General features: G+C 43.0%; 1 protein-coding gene across 2 annotated transcripts; it reads left to right on the forward strand.

Annotated features, from left to right (window-relative positions):
* Positions 1 to 590: 590 nt before the first annotated feature.
* SIX4 (SIX homeobox 4) lies at positions 591 to 9282 on the forward strand (the record flags this gene model as incomplete). Of its 2 annotated transcripts, XM_082844707.1 has the most annotated exons (4): positions 591 to 1474; positions 4172 to 4860; positions 6104 to 6160; positions 8486 to 9282. In XM_082844707.1, 4 exons carry the CDS (start codon positions 591 to 593, stop codon positions 9280 to 9282), a joined length of 2427 nt encoding a protein of 808 aa, XP_082700833.1. The 2 variants fall into 2 exon arrangements, with proteins under 2 accessions (XP_082700833.1, XP_082700834.1); XM_082844708.1 differs by lacking the exon at positions 6104 to 6160.
* Positions 9283 to 18296: the final 9014 nt, after the last annotated feature.

Below are 18296 nucleotides of genomic sequence, written 5' to 3' on the forward strand. Positions count from 1 at the left end.
GTTAAGAGTTTCGCATCCGGACCTTAAGGCCACATAATTAATGTTCCCACTGGAATCGTAGGGACTCTCTTTGAAAGAGTCTGTTGTCCAGTTTTCAGGCCACATTAGGCATGTTCCCGCCCAGGAGCAGGGCCTGAAAAGAATGTCGGTGTTTCCCTTCAGGTATAGGTGCCTGGGGGTCAGGGGGAGAGGGAACGTCAAGGGGTGGAGTGGGAGGCGGGTGATCGACAGGGATAGAAACGGTGTCTCCTCCTCCCTCTGAATGTGAAATAGCCAATGAGGTGGCGCGGCCGGGCCGGCCGGGCCGCCAGTGCCATATAGTATGCAGCAACCGGAGGAGTCACGTTGGGGGAACGGCAGAAAGCAGCTATCCTTTTACACTACTTTGCTCTAGCAGCTATCTTAATGGTGACTGCGTGGCCGGGGGGAAACCTGATCGGCCAGATCCAGCCGAAACCGGGAGGGAGGGAGTGGGCTTTCCGGAGGGGGGGAGGGGGGAGGGACACGAAGAAGGAGGAGTAAGAGAGGGGAAAAGAAAGAGGAAAAGAGTGCGAGGGAGTGAGGGAGGGAGGAAAATAAACAACAAAAAAATGTCCTCTTCCTCCCCCACCGGGCAGATTGCAAGTGCGGCGGACATCAAGCAGGAGAATGGGATGGAAAGCGCCTCGGAAGGGCAGGAGGCGCCCCGAGAAGTGGCGGGGGGCGCGGCGGCGGGGCTGAGCCCCCCGGCTCCAGCCCCTTTCCCCCTGGAGCCGGGGGACGCCGCGGCCACCGCCGCCAGGGTGAGCGGAGAGGAAGGGGCAGTGGCTGCAGCGGCGGCGGCCGGAGCGGCGGCGGATCAGGTACAACTCCACTCGGAACTTCTGGGCAGGCACCACCACGCCGCGGCCGCGGCCGCCGCCGCCGCCGCCGCCGCGCAGACCCCACTGGCCTTCTCGCCCGACCATGTCGCCTGCGTGTGCGAGGCGCTGCAGCAGGGGGGCAACCTGGACCGCCTGGCCCGGTTCCTGTGGTCCCTGCCCCAGAGCGACCTGCTACGTGGCAACGAGAGCCTGCTGAAGGCGCGGGCGCTGGTGGCCTTCCACCAGGGCATCTACCCTGAGCTCTACAGCATCCTCGAGAGCCACAGCTTCGAGTCGGCCAACCACCCGCTGCTGCAGCAGCTCTGGTACAAGGCGCGCTACACCGAGGCCGAGCGAGCCCGCGGCCGGCCGCTGGGCGCCGTGGACAAGTACCGGCTGCGCAGGAAATTTCCCCTGCCCCGCACCATCTGGGACGGCGAGGAGACGGTGTATTGTTTCAAGGAGAAGTCGCGCAACGCGCTCAAGGAGCTCTACAAGCAGAATCGCTACCCTTCGCCCGCCGAGAAGCGGCACCTGGCCAAGATCACCGGCCTCTCCCTCACCCAGGTCAGCAACTGGTTCAAGAACCGCCGGCAGCGCGATCGGAACCCCTCTGAGACCCAGTCCAAAAGGTGAGCGCCAACTTTCCTCCTCCTCCCCCTTCCTCTCCCCAACCCCCTTCCCAGCTTTCTTTTCCTCCAAGTGCTTGCAAACATGGCGCTTACCTTCCCCACCAGCCTGGTCCGGCTGCCCACCTCTCCCCGCCCCCCACCTCTCTCCCCGGCTGGGGGAGGGGGGGCGGCGGCGGCGAGGGGCGGGGGAACCTTGCTCCTTACCCTCCCCCCACCTCCCCCCAGAAGTTTCTGGTCGCCCGCCTAGGTCTCAGTCCCCGCCCCCACCTCGGCTGGTCGCTGCTGCCCGGTTTCCCACCCCCATCCCTCTGGCTTTGAAGTTGCCACTCTCTCCCCGGTTCTGGCCGGGCGAAGGATCGTGTGTAGACGCCGGAAAGGCAGTTCTCGCTGCCGCCCGATGCCCACGGAGGTTGCCAGCGCCCGCCGGGGTCTGCACCTCCATGGGGTCACGCCGGCCCGGCGCGCGCACGCGCTCCCGGACCCCCAGGGTTCGGCTGCCCCAGGCAGGCGCTGGAGGTGGCCGTGGCCGCTCCGGAGGGAGAAGAAAGTTGGTGGGGTCTGGAAGCGCAGAAGGGGGTCTGGGGACGTCGAGGTTTTATATGACAGAGTTAATCATTCACCCTGCCCGCTGTGGTTCCCTTCGCGGCCGCGGCAACTGTGGGGTGTTGGTGCGGCTCGGCTCTGCGGTGTTTTGAAACCTGATTCTGAACTCCTTCGGATCGAATTTCAGCGCCGCCGGGGTGGTGGGGCTAGAGGGCGGCTTCCCCGGCCCCCGAACTCTGCGGGGCTCCCTCCCGGTGTGGTGATTGGGGCTGGGGGCAGGCTGGCACCAGGCGGACAGCAGGGAAGGACTGGGGGCGCTATCCACTCCGCACCTCTTTGAGCGCCCACCCTGGCGGGTTTGAACTTTTTGACTGCCAGGTATTTTTTCCCAACCGGTAGAAAATACCGGGTTTTCCTCCTCTTTTGTACGTCCTCCTGAGTCAGACACCTGGTCTGTGTGTATTGTTGGACAAAGTAAAGAGAAGGTCGCCGAAAGGGATGGTGTCGCCAGCCCCGCGGGGAAAGGAGAGAAAGAATCCAAAAGCAGCTCGAAGGTTCTGCTCAGGGGAGGAATCTGGGAGCCGGGGAGCCTGGCCCGGCCGGGGAGAAGGTGATCACCCGGCGCGTTCCAGAGCCCGCCGCGGGCCGCTCCTGCCCGTTTCTCGCCCAAGGCAGGAGGGAGGCTCCGTGCCCGAACCCGGCCTCGCGGTAACCAAAACAAAACGCGCACTGCGACCTGTGTGCACCCCTCCGCGGACTTGCGGGGGCGACCCAGAGGAGGCGCCTTGGTAACTCCACGCCACCTGTCCCCGTGCCTACTTGAGGCAGCGGATCCTGTCGGCGACGGAATCCGATGGGCAGGGGGTAGGGGGGTGGGGAGCGGGCGCGGGCGCGGCGCGCCGGCCAGCTGCCCTGGAGCCTCCACTCCCTGGCCGGGCGCGTTCCCCGCGTCTCCCCAGCCAAACTCAGCCTGCTTCGCCCCACCAGCACACACACCCGCTCCCAGCCCAGTTGCCTGGTTGAGGCCCCTTTCCGGATCTACCTCCCACCCGCATCCCCGGTGAGTCACCCTCGCAGACGGCAACGGCGGCTCAGCCTCAGCTCGTAAATCAAAGCGCCTTCTGCGCTCCTGGCCCCGCAGTCCGGGGTAATCCCCTCCCCTCGGCATGAAAGCGAACCGACCTCGGGGCACTGCAGAGATGTCGGATCTTCTGCTGGGCCAAGTCCCGCCGCGCTCCAAACTGCCTCTGTCCTACCATCCTTTCTCCCCCGGCCCAGCCTCAGACCAAATGGGAAACACCCACCACTACCCCTCCCCAGATTTGGTATTTACCCCCAAATCGGAGAACTGAGGAACACAGTCTTGTTTGGAACAGAAGGACTGAGGGTGCTGGGCAAGGGGTCTGAAAGGTACAAGGCCACTGAGTGACCCACACCCTTTCCCTCCCACCTCACCAGGGCACTGGATGGTGTTTGTTAAATAGGCCCCTATGGCTTTCTTTGGATTCAAAGGCGACTGCACATAACAGTTCTTGGGTTGAAAGTGCCTTTCCTACAACAAGACAGCCACTTTGTTGAATGAGACAGTTGTCAGTCTGGTGGAGTAGAAGTTTGGGAGCAGGTGAGAAAATGATCTCTTGTTAACTAACTGGCAGACAAAACTGAGTACTTCCCACCTCCTGCTCCTTTGACAGTTTCATTTACCTGCAAAATCACACTAATCTGAATTGGTTTGAGGGGAAGGGAAAGAGTTCCTAAACAGAAATGACTGACCACCCCTTTAATGAGTTTTTTTTTCTGTGGTATAGGTAGCAGCATATTTAACAGCAATAAATAACTTCAGTGCTATAAAAACATGTAGACAATTTTCCTGTAAATCCTATTAGCTGAATTTATATCTTTTAGACCTCTGGACTTTCTCTGAACTTATTATTAGTAAAGGTTATTGAGACATGAGATTTCCTCTTCTCAGATGCCCTGGTCAGAATCTGCTGAAAGGCCTCAGAGCTAAAACAAGACTAGAAGACTTAACTGCTGTGCTTTCCTTAAACACTACCTTTAATGGGATTAGAGACTGGTTTTCCAAACAGTTGGCACTATATAGATTGCCATTCCCATGACTTTCTGAATGTCTTGATTTCCTCCTCTGTACAGTGAGTCGGATGGCAATCCTAGCACTGAAGATGAATCCAGCAAGGGTCATGAAGATTTGTCTCCTCATCCACTCTCCAGTTCATCCGATGGTGTCACCAACCTCAGCCTTTCCAGTCACATGGAGCCAGTATATATGCAACAAATTGGAAATGCTAAAATATCATTAAGCTCTTCTGGAGTTTTGTTGAATGGAAGTTTGGTACCTGCCAGTACTTCACCTGTCTTCCTTAATGGTAATTCTTTCATTCAGGGACCCAATGGAGTTATCCTTAATGGATTAAGTGTGGGAAATACACAGACAGTGTCACTGAACCCACCAAAAATGGCATCAAACATTGTGAGCAATGGTATATCCATGACTGACATACTGGGGTCTACCTCCCAGGATGTGAAGGAATTCAAAGTTCTCCAGAGTTCTTCAACTAACTCAGCAGCCACCACCTCCTATAGCCCCAGTGCTCCTGTGTCATTCCCAGGGCTGATACCCAGCACTGAGGTGAAAAGAGAAGGTATTCAAACAGTGGCTTCCCAGGATGGAGGTTCTGTAGTGACTTTTTCCACACCAGTGCAAATTAACCAGTATGGCATCGTCCAGATCCCCAATTCCGGAGCAAGCAGTCAGTTCCTTAATGGGAGCATTGGATTCTCTCCACTGCAGCTGCCTCCTGTTTCAGTGGCAGCTTCACAAGGTAAAAGTCTGGTTTGGTACCATAATGCACCAGTGAATGTTTTAGCCAGCTGCTGTAAATGACGCATTTGGTGAGAGCTATAGATTGCTGTTACTGTTCAGGTACCTTACTGGCTGCCACAGCTGCAGAATAGCCTTGACTTGTTCCTCTTTCTTCACAACATCCATGTAATATCCAGCTTGCTTGGTTCCCTGGCATCATGGGGGTGGGTTTTTATTTTCCCAACAACTGAATGGAAAAATACAGTTCGTAGTGAGTCCTGCCAGTTCTACAATTATAGAAATATGCTAAGTCAATCGGTGCTTACAAAATAACCCACTGCTTGACATTTTAAGATTAAAAATTAATAATATTGCTAGAACATAAAATAAGTCAAGCAGTTGGTAAGAATGTGTAGACTTCACCTAAGCATTTTTTATTTGACCAAAAGGAGTTTTAGAAGAGCGAGCTAAAGAGACTGGATCGTTTGCGTTTGATTCATATTCCTCCTATAAGTAAGACTAACAGACCTAAAGGGAGAACAGAGGAGTATGTGATTGTCTGTTGCTATGCATGTATACTTGCCCCCTAAATGTGTGGGTTTATTTATGGAGGTAACTGTAAGCCTTATTTTATATGTTGGTGGCTTTACTCAGGCATCTGCTAAAGGAAGCACTGATCTGAAATTTGGGAAACCTGAGGCTGATATGCCAGTTCTTCAATGACTTTAAAGCAAATCTGGATGGCTCTGTGTCATTGTTTCTCTGTAGAAACAGGAATGGTTAGAATGGCAGTGGAGCTTGCAGAGCTGCTAGAATTCAGGAGTGGGAGATGTTAGTGCATATTTGCCTTCCTGGAAGCAAATCTGAAAGTCCAAATTTTTACCCAAACAAAATAAGTGACTGTTTGCCTTAAAGATCAGCTTCCTGTAAAATGGTTTTATCCAAAAAAAAAACACCTCAATTTATACACAACTCTTGTTTCCACAACTATGGTCTACTTCAGTTTGTTTGAGGCATTAATGGAAGAATTGTTGTGCAGTAAATTCCATTCTGTTCATTTGTTTCTCTTTAGGTAAAATGGTAGTATAGTAACACACGACAGTCCTGCAGCATGCTATTTATTTCTTCATTGTTCCAGGCTATGGAAAGGATTAAGCTTAGTCACTATCCAACACAGGGCAAAAATAGGAAAACCACAGGGAGAGCCAAAGTGCTTAGTTTACAATACTTTAATGTGGATCTAACCCTTTTTCTCTCTTTAGGAAATTTCCAAATAGTAGGTAACATTTTAAAGACAACAAATTTGAGGAAAAAGCATGGTATGTACATTGGGGGAGAAGAAAAGCAGGAGTACTTCTCACACATAAACTAAAAAAGTGCTACCATAGAAAATTATTACAAACTAATAGCTAATTCTTAAAATGGGACATTTAATATGAATAAGAACAGCATTTTCAGTTAAAGTAGCTAAGATCAAATGACAGAGCTGTCAATCCTTAGACTTGTCTGGATGAGTTGAAGACATAAGTTTAACCAGATGGCCCAGGAAACAACGTTCCCTTAGAGTAACTGTGTATTGCAGTTCTCAGTAAAGCATTTGGGGATTCAGCCTTTCTCAAAACAGATACCAAGCCTTTCTTAAAAATGGCTAGACAAGGTAGATTATCTTTCTATAGTCGAAATTTATATAGAAAAGCAGAATCTCTATTTCTTTTGCTCACTTTATAATCTGAGTAAATAAAGGGTTTTTTTAAAGCATCATTATAAAATTATACTTTGTACCTATATCATTTCTCAACTGGGTTTTTTTAACTGATTTTGAAATGATTGTTCAATTTATAATTCAACTGCAGCTATACTTAAATATCAAGTTTTAGATCACATCTGCTTTTCCCCCTTCATCTATGTATTTTATAATATCTACACATTTAGAAATATTATTTTATTTATATTCCGTAGCAGTTTGGGAAAATGTCGCACCTATTATGTTATATATAGCCCTATCAAAAAATAATGAATCATTTTGTTCACAAATACACTGGCAAACAATTTCACAAACGCATACACACAACAAAGTAACCATCTATTTCAGATGTCTTTTGCTACAGTTTAGTAGTCAACAAGAATTTTAAAGCCTTTTTAGTTTGTTTGACCTGGAACAAAGATTTACGTTAGAGAAGAGCTCAAACATATGTAGAAATGTTTTTCTTAAGTTCAAATAAAGTGTTTTCATTTTTTGTTTGTTTAAAGCCATTCCTTTGCATTTAAGGTGCTTAAAAATGTTTGGGGGCTTCCCTGGTAGCGCAGTGGTTGAGAGTCCGCCTGCCGATGCAGGGGACACGGGTTCGTTCCCCGGTCCGGGAAGATCCCACGTGCCGCGGAGCGGCTGGGCCCGTGAGCCATGGCCGCTGAGCCTGCACGTCCGGAGCCTGTGCTCCAAAATGGGAGAGGCCACAGCAGTGAGAGCCCAGCGTACCACAAAAAAAAAAAGAATGTTTGGAAGACATATAAACAGCCCTGTGACATACATTTATCGATAGAGGTGGCAATGTAATCACAGTTATTCTATTAATTCAAGGAGGGAAATGTTTTAGGTGAATTACCTTTAACATTAGGCTGTTTTCTCAAAATAATGAAGAGTTTACTGAACATCTAATTCAAGATCAGGGTAAACATCCTGCTTGAATTATTCTGTCACAAAACTCCCCCATGTCCACCTTTCCTTTAATGGCAAGATAATTGCCATTATTTCACTGTGCCTAGGAAAAGACTCAGAAAGAAAAGGGTTTTATTTGATGGTGTGAGTTGGGGGGGAGGGGTCTAATTTGTCTGCATTGTCTGAGTTAGCTGATTTGAACAACTCAGCTTTCTACTTATATTTCTTTTACTACTTCTGGTCTCTGTAGAACATTATAATGAGAGTCTCAAAAGATACAAACCTTTTACAGAAGCATTAGCTCTAGCTCTTTATGTTAATCTGTGTTTTAAAAAGCACATTTCATTATTATCATTAATTCTTCCTGTCACTACAACACTGAAAATTCAGAACTAGCACAACAAAAGGAAAAAAAAAAACTATTGAATGTTTTGTTGACTTGACTTTATGGTTAGTTTGGTGAAACTTTGCAACTTGTCTGTACAGGTTTATATGGTTAACTGTAAGCCCCAGGGTAACTCATTTATGTGGTATTTTCTGCATTTCCGTTTATATTTTATGTCAGTTACTGAGCTTGCCCTGAACAAAGGCATTCTCTTTCACATTTTTGTTTTCTAGTTCTAACTGGCAGAGCGAGCAATAACTATCAACTAATTGAGAGATATCAAGTCTCAGTAATACTGAACCAGAAACTTGACTGAAATTAGAACTTGGAAACATTTTTTTTTTTCACATTTGATTTCTAAGCCAGTAGTTCTTGCTCCCGCTTCATCACCAGAATTACTCAAGGAGTTAAAAATACACCTGCTCTGGGATTTACTGAGTCAGATAGATAGAGTCTCAGGAGTGGAGTCTTAAAATCTGTAGTTTTAAGTGCCCAAGGTGATTCTACGGAACCTGAGAAAAATCATGTGTGTAAAAAATAACTTTTTTCTTTCCTTATCAGCCCCATCAATGATAATCTGTACTTTTTTTTTTTTTTTTTTAGGTAATATTTCAGTAAATTCAAGCACTTCAGATGGGAGCACATTTACAAGTGAGTCCGCCACAGTCCAGCAAGGAAAGGTTTTCTTGAGCTCTCTTGCTCCCAGTGCAGTGGTATACACTGTTCCTAATTCAGGCCAGACTATAGGATCTGTTAAACAGGAGGGTGTGGAGAGGAGCCTGGTGTTTTCTCAGTTGATGCCTGTCAATCAGAATGCACAAGTAAATGCAAACCTGTCTTCTGAAAGTATCTCGGGAAGTGGCCTCCACCCACTGTCCTCCTCCTTAGTTAATGTATCCCCAACTCACAATTTTTCCCTGACTCCCCCTACCATACTAAACCCCACTGAGCTAAACCCTGACATTGCTGATAGCCAGCCAATGTCTGCACCTGTGGCAAGCAAATCTACTGTGACATCTGTCAGCAACACTAACTATGCAACTCTTCAGAACTGCTCCCTTATTACTGGTCAAGATCTATTATCAGTACCCATGACCCAGGCTGCCCTTGGGGAAATAGTTCCCACAGCTGAAGCCCAGGTGAGTCACCCCTCCCCTACAGTACACCAGGATTTTGTCAGAGAACATCATCTGGTTATGCAATCAGTAGCTAACATAAAAGAGAATTTCTTAACAAATTCTGAGAGCAAAGCAACAAGCAACTTAATGATGCTGGACTCCAAATCCAAGTATGTCCTAGAGGGCATGGTTGAGACTGTCTGTGAAGACCTGGAAACAGACAAAAAAGAGCTTGCCAAGCTCCAGACTGTCCAATTGGATGAAGAGATGCAAGACTTGTAAACTTAATTTCTTTTTTTTTTTTTCTGGCATCAGCAGGCAAATCTTTTCATGAAGACCTGAGGACATAAAGGATTTTCCCATTTGAAGGGAAACATTAGTTTTGCAAGTAAATGCATTCAAGAGACTTTGGATTGATCTGAATGAAGATCACAGTTAAATATGCAGGAGTAGAACTGCATTACTGCAGCCTTTTTGTTCACATGTGTTCTCTTTTAGATAGATGGAGACAGAGGAACAAGATGAAATATATCAAGAAGTCAAAGTGTATCATTTGGTTGACTTAACATAATTCTAAGATCAAATGGAACTTGATAAATAGTTTTCTAAATTAAAAATGTATACACTTAAGGTAGAAATTAAATATCACTACAGAGCGTTAGAAACAATACAATTCTTTTTGTTTACTTTTACTCCACGGGCATTGGTAAGGTTAAGAAGCATAAAAGGTACTCTACACTATTCTAAGGGTATATTTTTGAATATGTGCATTTCTGTTTTTCAGCATTTTTGTGAAAGTCTTGGCTTGTCTCTATACGTTTCCAAGTGTGATTGGTAATAGTTCACTGTGGCTGAGAAAGTTTGCAACTCCACTAAAAACTCTGAAACAAACTTCAGTATGAGTGTAAATATATTAGTCCTATAAGCAAGAATTTGGGTAATTACAGTGAATTTTATTTATGCTGTATATGTTTCTCTTATACTTCAGACACTATGAACTGAAAAGAAAAATGTTTTCGTACTGTTTAATTTATTTTTATTGTTTGAACAGGAAGTGAACAGTTATTTCCAACAAAGTTTTACTTTTTGTAGGATTTTAAAAGTAATGATTTTTATCAGGAGTCTATTAAGGTCAATATTAATAACACTGAAACAAGAAATCTAACTCCCAGTATTGGAATTTTGGTACTTTTTTTCACATCCTTGTTCTTTATTTAGCAACTCTCTGATTCATTTAAATATATTTTCTACAGAATTCTATGTGCCTTTTTACCTTGTGGCCTTTTTATTATTCTTACTAAGGTACAGAAGTTTCAACAGAAGCACTGATGACTCCTTTCTACTATCCAACAGGGTTAATTTCACAGAATTGCTCTAAATCTGAAGAACTTAAGTTTCACTTATATTATTAGAGTTAATGTTTATGATGCAAGCGGTTGAACAATTAATTATTGTTGATACTTTTCATTACAAAGAAGTAACAGTTATAGACCACCATGTAAAACCAATTCTGGAGGATATGAAAACAACCATTTTAAAGGAAAGAAAGAATATGTAACTTCTATTGAGCTGAATTATGTCCTGTTGAAACTTAGTTCTAAATGTTTTAACTCAGTTGTTACATTATGACATATGACTGTTGTTTGCACTATATTATCACCTCTTCTTTAAAAGTAAATCTTTCGGGGTTTCTGTAAGAAGCTTGTTTGATAATGTTGTGAGCTGTGGTTACAGTTTTTATCAGGACTCTGAACAGAAGATGTAATAATACAAATACATTTATGTAGTGAGTAAAGTCTCTGGCCTCTGAAAAGCAAGAAAAGTGAGAAAATGATCTCTTCAGAGATGACAGAAAGTTGTTGAACCATGAGGATGTCACCACATATTGCTTTCTTTAAGATTGGAACAAAGGGTCCACTGTAAATGTCTACATGCCCATCAGCCTAGCATGTTGAATAAGGGCCATAGAGGATTTAACTTTTGTTGTTATTGCAAATGGAACTTGCAGGCGTAGGTGAAGAGCCCTTTGAAGAATTCCTCCCCCATCATTTTTTTTCTCCCTCATCATTTTGATAAAGAACTTAGGTCCCATTTTTTTATGGAATTAGCGAATGTTCCTAAACTGCTGAAATTACGTGTTTTTTTGTTTTGTTTTGTTTTACAACATCAGGTCTTTTAGAGTTCCTTCCACTCCACCACTACTTACACAGCTTGTTTGTTTCTTTGGGTGTGTGCTGATCATGTTACTGAGATTAATTACATGGGTCTATAGTGCAGTTTACATGAAAATGATGTTTTCCACTTGATTGCTGCAAATATCAAGAGTTTGTTAATTATTTTAAAATACCCATCCAATAAGAAAGATGGGAAGGTTTAAAAAGTTATGTATGTTATATATACATATATATAACAGGAAAAGTTTTGTGTCTTCCAAAAATATAAGACTCTCTTTTATTCACAGTTCTTCCTCTTTTCTTCCTTAAGAAAGAGAAAGATAGCACAAAACTTAAGACTTACCTAAGAAACCTATTCATACTCCAACATGATGTAATTATACCCCTACAGTTACTCCAGGTAGCTATACAATATACCAGGTAAGAATCAATGCATATTATAAAGAACTTGTTCTTTTCTATTCTTTCAGTAAAATAAGGGCCAGTTGTTATGTAGCCCATATATATGGGAATGAAATAAGATAAACCCCATGGTCTCCTTGCACAGAATTGCAAATGTTTTTTTGCAGTACCAAGGGCCAGACTCAGAACCCTTGTCAGAATTTCCCTCTTACGTAAACCAATGCTTGAAGATGCTGCAAATGACCCTCTAATGATCCCCAAAGAGGAATCAGAATAGGGATAAATAACTCCCTGCAAACCCCAACCCCTGCTGCTGGCTGTGTGAGCCTATCTATGCACTCTATCAGTCAGAATTGATATATAGCTCTTAGTTACATCCAGTAAAGGACAGCCTGTTGTTTAAAGAGAAGGTGCATTTGTTCCTCAGTCAAGCAAGAGCACCTGTGTTGTACTGCTTTATAGCTCATGTATATTCATAGTAAAGAAAAGACTGAATTATACACGTTTCAGTGCCTTTCTTGTGTTACGAAAGGCAGGTAGATGTTATAGCCATAGATAAAATTCATAGTTGAATTGCACACTGACCTTAAATCTCCCTGTATATGCCCTTGCGTCTTGCATGTTAAAAGCTGGATAATTGGGTAGATATTGCAGCCTGCCCTACTACATGTTAGACAAGTGTGCATTAGTACATAACCAGAAGTTCTTCATTCTTTAAAATGTTTTTGACAGATCATCTCATCATAAAAATATAAATAATTCAGGAAAACTGTGGGGAAAAGAATTACATTTTATAGAAGATGTTTCAAAGTCTTCTTAGAGCTTAGATAATAGAGTCTAACAGTTATTTTGTATCTAACTGATACATTTTATGTTAATTTCTTATTACCACCACACATTTTATTACTCAAAATTGTATAGCATGTGACTCTTTTGGCTTTCAGGGTTCTCAAAATTTTTTATTCTTTTGTTGCATGTACTGTATGTTTAGAGGCAACCAGTTATATACTCAATATGGTTTTACTGTGCCTTACACAAAGAGAAAATCTATACAGAATGTATATCATGGGGTGGGGTAACAGAGTCTATACTGCACTGTTAGGTGATGGCACACAGAGCATGTCCCAGAACATTTCTGTGCTTAATTACCCAACCAAAGAGATCTAGAGTATGTATGTTGTACTGTAATAGGGGTTTATGCCTGGACAATTGTTTTATTTGTTTTCTGAAATGATGTGAACTTATTTTTCTAAACACTATGCTAAATAAACTTTATATTTATACATACCTTATGTTGAAAAAGTTATTTATCCCTGGGAAAGCAGAGAAGAGTAAAGAGAAGAAAAACAAAAATCCACAAACATTTCATAGGCTTGCAAATATAAGAGGAGTCATTTTGGGAAAATAGTCTGTTGGTCTTTATACAAAATTACCCAACTCACTTAATTGTACTGCATACTCAGAGCTAAATGATTAGATTTCATCCTCCTTAAAGGAAAGAAATGTGTCATTCATTTAGGTGTCCCCAAATCTGAATCTGATACCATTTTCAATGGAATTAAATTGAAAGGTCCAAGGACCTTTCCATTCCCAACCTTACTGAAAGAGCTCAGTATCACCCCATCTTTAAAGCACTCCCATTATCCAAAGTCTGGTTATACCACAGCTGGGTCCACCAGTGGTTTGGCTTAAAACTATGGACAGAACAGCATTACTGAGTGTGTAGAAGAGTCAGCCTTAGTACAGTTTGGTCCTCATGTTAAAATTACATGACATCTGATTTTGCATGCCTCCCACACTGAAATGAAGAGGAAACTAGATTAAAAAAATAGACTGGGACCACCTGTACAACTCTATTACAAAACTAAAGTCATCAAGTTAATTTCAGGTATTATGTGTAGTGTTTTTTATAATCTTGTCATTCAGTTCATTTATTTACAAATTTTCTATGTAGTTAAACCAGTTAAAGTGAATAGTGTCTCAGTAAGTGGGTACTGTATAGGGTCAGAAATTATGGAGTGATTATATTTTATAATATCTTAACCAAACATTTTTAAAATTTTTATTTTAGATTGGAGTATAGTTGATTAACAATGTGTTAGTTTCAGGTGTACAGTAAAGTGATTCAGTTATACATATATATATTCTTTTTCAAATTTTTTGGCTGCATTGGGTCTTCGTTGCTGCGCACGGGCTCTCTCTAGTTGCAGCAAGCGGAGGCTACTCTTCACTGCGGTGCGCGGGCTTCTCACTGCGGTGGCTTCTCTTCTCTAGAGCTGCACGGGCTCTAGGCATGCAGGCTTCAGTAGTTGTTGCATGCAGCCTCAGTAGTTGTGGCTCACAGGCGCTAGAGCGCAGGCTCAGTAGTTGTGGCACACGGGCTTAGTTGCTCCGCGGCATGTGGGATCTTCCCGGGCCAGAGCTCAAACCCATGTCCCCTGCATTGGCAGGTGGATTCTTAACCACTGCACCACCAGGGAAGCCCTTAATGAAACATTTTTAAAACATTTGACAAGGTTACTGATCTACTTCAAACATTTTTTTTAGCGACAAAATTTTTTTATTTTATCGTAGTATAGTTGATTAAAATGTTGTGTTACTTCAAACATTTTTGTAGCTCCTTGGAAACTAGCAACTTAAAACCCCTCAATGGGATTCAAGACCTTTAGCTATATGATTCCATCCCACCTTGCCAGTTTGCCTTAAAAATAATAAATGTGGAAATTTACCTTTGTATCTCACCATTTCCAATACAGTAGATAGTAAATAAACAAAATACATTCAGATAATGGTCAATGCTATAAAGACAATAACAGGGTGATGGAATTGAGAATGGGGAATGGGTAGAGGTGGGGATTAGATTGGTCAAGGAAGGTCTCTGAAGAAGTGACATTTCAGAAGAGAGATTTGAACGGTTCAAGGGAGCCAGCCTGCAAGACCTAGAAAAGAGCATTCCAGCCATAGGGAACAGCAAATACAAAGGCCCTGAGGGAGGAGCACAGCGGCTGGATCACAGTGTTATACACTCTAGGGGGTCATGTGAAAGGAGATCCAGTCAGAGAGACAGGCAAGGACCAGATCACAGGTAGGGCTTTACTGGTCTGTGATGCACTTCCCTAATGAATATCTTCAGAATATCCTAGTCACCTATGACTCTATATATGAAAATTTAAACTATTATCTTCACTGTAAACCTGTTCTCCACTGTGTGTTCCTCATTCATCCATTGGCCAAATATAAAATCTGGGATTCACTCTGGTGTCTTCTGTCCCTTTCTTCCCACCTCCTCCACCAGATCACTACATCTATCCATGTCTGCTCATTTACTGTCTCTTGAATTAGTTCTTACCCCTCCATTTCTAGGGTTACTGCTATAGTTTACGTAATTACCGTTTCTCGACTGAATTATTGCAGCCTCTGCCTGCTTGGTATCCAGTGTCTGGTCCTCATTCCAGGCTACATTACAACTATATTCAGATAGGACTTTCAGAATTCAAGACTTATCCCAGCCTCACATCCTAGTTTGAAATCTTCAATGGCTCTCCATTGCTTATGAAATACCATTTAAACTCCTTAACATACAAAGCCTCCAAGACCCAGGCCTTACCTCTCTGTCTGGTCACGTCTCTAGCCACATGAATCTGTTCCTTACAGGCACCAGGTTCTTTCTTACCTACCAGATCTCCCAGACTCACTAGGAAGTAAGTCTGCTCCAGGAAGCTCTGTCTCACCCTCATAAACAGAATAGTACATGGCTGATTCTGTGATCAGACAGGAATTTATATCTTCCTTTCATGTGGCACTTATCACATCACTGTAATTATGTGTTTGCCTCAACACTTTCATCTTTGTTTCTCCTTTAGTGTAGCAGAGCACAGTAAGCACTTAAAAATTATTTGTTGAATGAATAGTGACCCGAACAGTCATCCATCCCTTTAAATCATTTCACTTGCTTGGATTAGGGAACTTTATGGCTCAACTGGTTAAACTATTATCCCTATTTAGAGAACAAAAATAAATCACTGCATTTTGGGGTAGGGTCTGAGAGTGGTTCTGTGAATCTCCCAGCATTGGTAGATGGTCTTCATGGTGATTATTTTCCTTACTGCTCCAAGGTTTTTTCCACTTACTTCCAAACAGAGGCTGGGTTCCAGATGATACAAAGTTTGACAGACAATTGGGGGCATTGGCAAAAATGTACTCACTAAGATTTTTTAGATCAATGTTTCAAAATAGCGGTATTTATACTTATATACAGATATGCTCTCTAAAAATATTCTCTCTATGCATATATTCCTATTATTGTATTTAAACTGAGCAGATGTCTAAAGAGTCTATAAGGAATAGTTAATGGAATGTAGAGTTTAGGCATCAGGAAATCTGGATTCTAGTTAGCCTTTAGATTTGGGAAATATCAACTCACCTCTCTTTTCTTCCATTGAAATGGGTGTGTTGGATATCATTATATTTGAGATCCATGTAGTTATAAGAAGAGAAAAAGGGTTAATAAAATGCACTCCCTCCCAGGCCACCCCACAGGTTAAGACAATCGAATCAATTGCAGAGTGAAAGTACACTGTGACCTGCCAAGGGCTATAAAAGTAAGATAAAATAACTGATATTGAGTCAACAACCTGTGACACCCTAGGACTATTTAGAGGTGTACAGCTAGGTGAGGCAGGGCTGCTTTTGTACTTTTCCACCTTCTTCACCTGTATCTACTTTGCTCCCTAATGGGTCTGCCCTTCCCTCAGGTATTGTCCTACCTTCCCAAGCTCCTTAAGTGATAATCCTGGTGTGGGTAGTTAATAGTTTAAGGTATGAAGAGCCCAACCCTCCACCCCTTGGGAATTTGTATTTTAAGGAAGCCTTTTAAAGATGCAAAAGAACAAAGCTATCATCATGGATGATAAGTTGCAGATCAATAAAACTGAGCAAGGTGTTCCCTATTTCTAAGCACAACAGACAAGTGTGTGTTTGTGTGTGTGTATGTGTGCATGTGTGTGGGTTTGGGGACTAGGGAGAGAAGGATGGATGAGTGGAGGAAAAGCAAATGTCACCCTTTCCTTTCTTAATGTGCTCCACTTCCTACTGGGTATCAAGAACCAGACAGTGGAATCTGAGCTGTTGGATCCTCTGAAAACAGTTAAGTGTAGTTTCCCCACACACATCTTATCCAGAGCCTGGATAATTACCTTCAAGAGGATTCCTGTGTTGAAAAGTCATTAGCTATAATGAAACCATAAAAATTAGCCGTAGAAAAACAAGGGTTGTTTTGGGTTTTTTGTTTTGTTTTCTTTGCTTTTTAAGGTGTGAGCTACTTAGGAGATGTGCCAAAGAGAAACACAAAATATATGTTTGGTTAAAATTAGGGAATGTAATACAAGTTTGTATTCATTTTTATTTATTTAATAAGTATATTCTTACTGTGTTCTTTAACATGTGGATGACATTGAATATCCTAGTATAAACAATATTCATTCCTTGGCAAATTTATTGTATTAGCACTTAATGGGAATGAGGATGGATTAAATTCTGTCCCTGCATGAATACTCATCAGGGATCTTAAAAGGGATCAAGAGGGGCTTCCCTGGTGGCGCATCAGGGATCTTAAAAGTGATCAAGAGGGTTTTCCCTGGTGGCGCTGTGGTTGAGAGTCCACCTGCCGATGCAGGGGACACGAGTTCGTGCCCCAGTCCGGGAAGATCCCACATGCCGCAGAGCGGCTGGGCCTGTGAGCCATGGCCGCTGAGCCTGCGTGTCCGGAGCCTGTGCTCCGCAACAGGAGAGGCCACAACAGTGAGAGGCCCGCGTACCGCAAAAAAAAAAAAAAAAAGTGATCAAGAGACTGGCACAACATTGTAAATCAACTATACTTCAATAAAAAATATATATATTTTTTAAAAGTGACCAAGTATCCTATCCCAATCATCCCAGGTAGATTTTCCAAAATATCTCCAATGAACACACACTAGTTCTAAGAATACATACAATCTCACCTAATAAGAGCCCCTTACTTCTAGTCTCATTATACAGTCATACTCTGATATCTTAACACATATCTGTCTTCCCAAGGATGAGTACAGATTTTTGAATCAGGTAGCAAACTGGTAGTGTTATAATACTGAGCTCACAGCATGAGTCACGCTATATTAAAACAGAATTTGTGTTTTTTCAAGGAGGAATAAATTAGGCTAAAATTTGCCTTTAGTTATTTTATTTTACTTTTATTATTTTAAAGTTGTATTCATGTACTGCTATGCAATATTATACATATTATTAAAATTCACAAAATCAAAATTGTACAAGTATATAAAGGTGAATAAGTTCTTATTATTGTTTACATTCCCCAAGGAATCTTCTTGGACACCATTTGGAGGAAATATACCCCACTTTGGAGATGAGTGCTGCAAGCTAGTGTTTCCTAATTTTAATGTGCATATATAAATAGCTTGAAGATCCTGATGAAGTGTGGATTCTGATTCGGTAGGTCTGGGGTGAGGCTTGAGATTCTGTCTAACAAGCTCCCAGGCGATGCTGATACTACTGGCCTGGGGACCACACTTTAAATAGTGAGGATTCACGCAGTAGCTTCTCTATTACTGACCTAAACCTCAATGCAAATTGAAGTTTTAACTGGTCAGTGCAATGTAGATGGTGCAGAGAGACTGAAGATCATCAGCCAGTAGTTATTTTAAATGGTGCATGTTAACAATGTAC

This window comes from Leucopleurus acutus, assembly GCF_964270905.1.
Source record: "Leucopleurus acutus genome assembly, chromosome: 1".
NCBI lineage: Eukaryota > Metazoa > Chordata > Mammalia > Artiodactyla > Delphinidae > Leucopleurus > Leucopleurus acutus.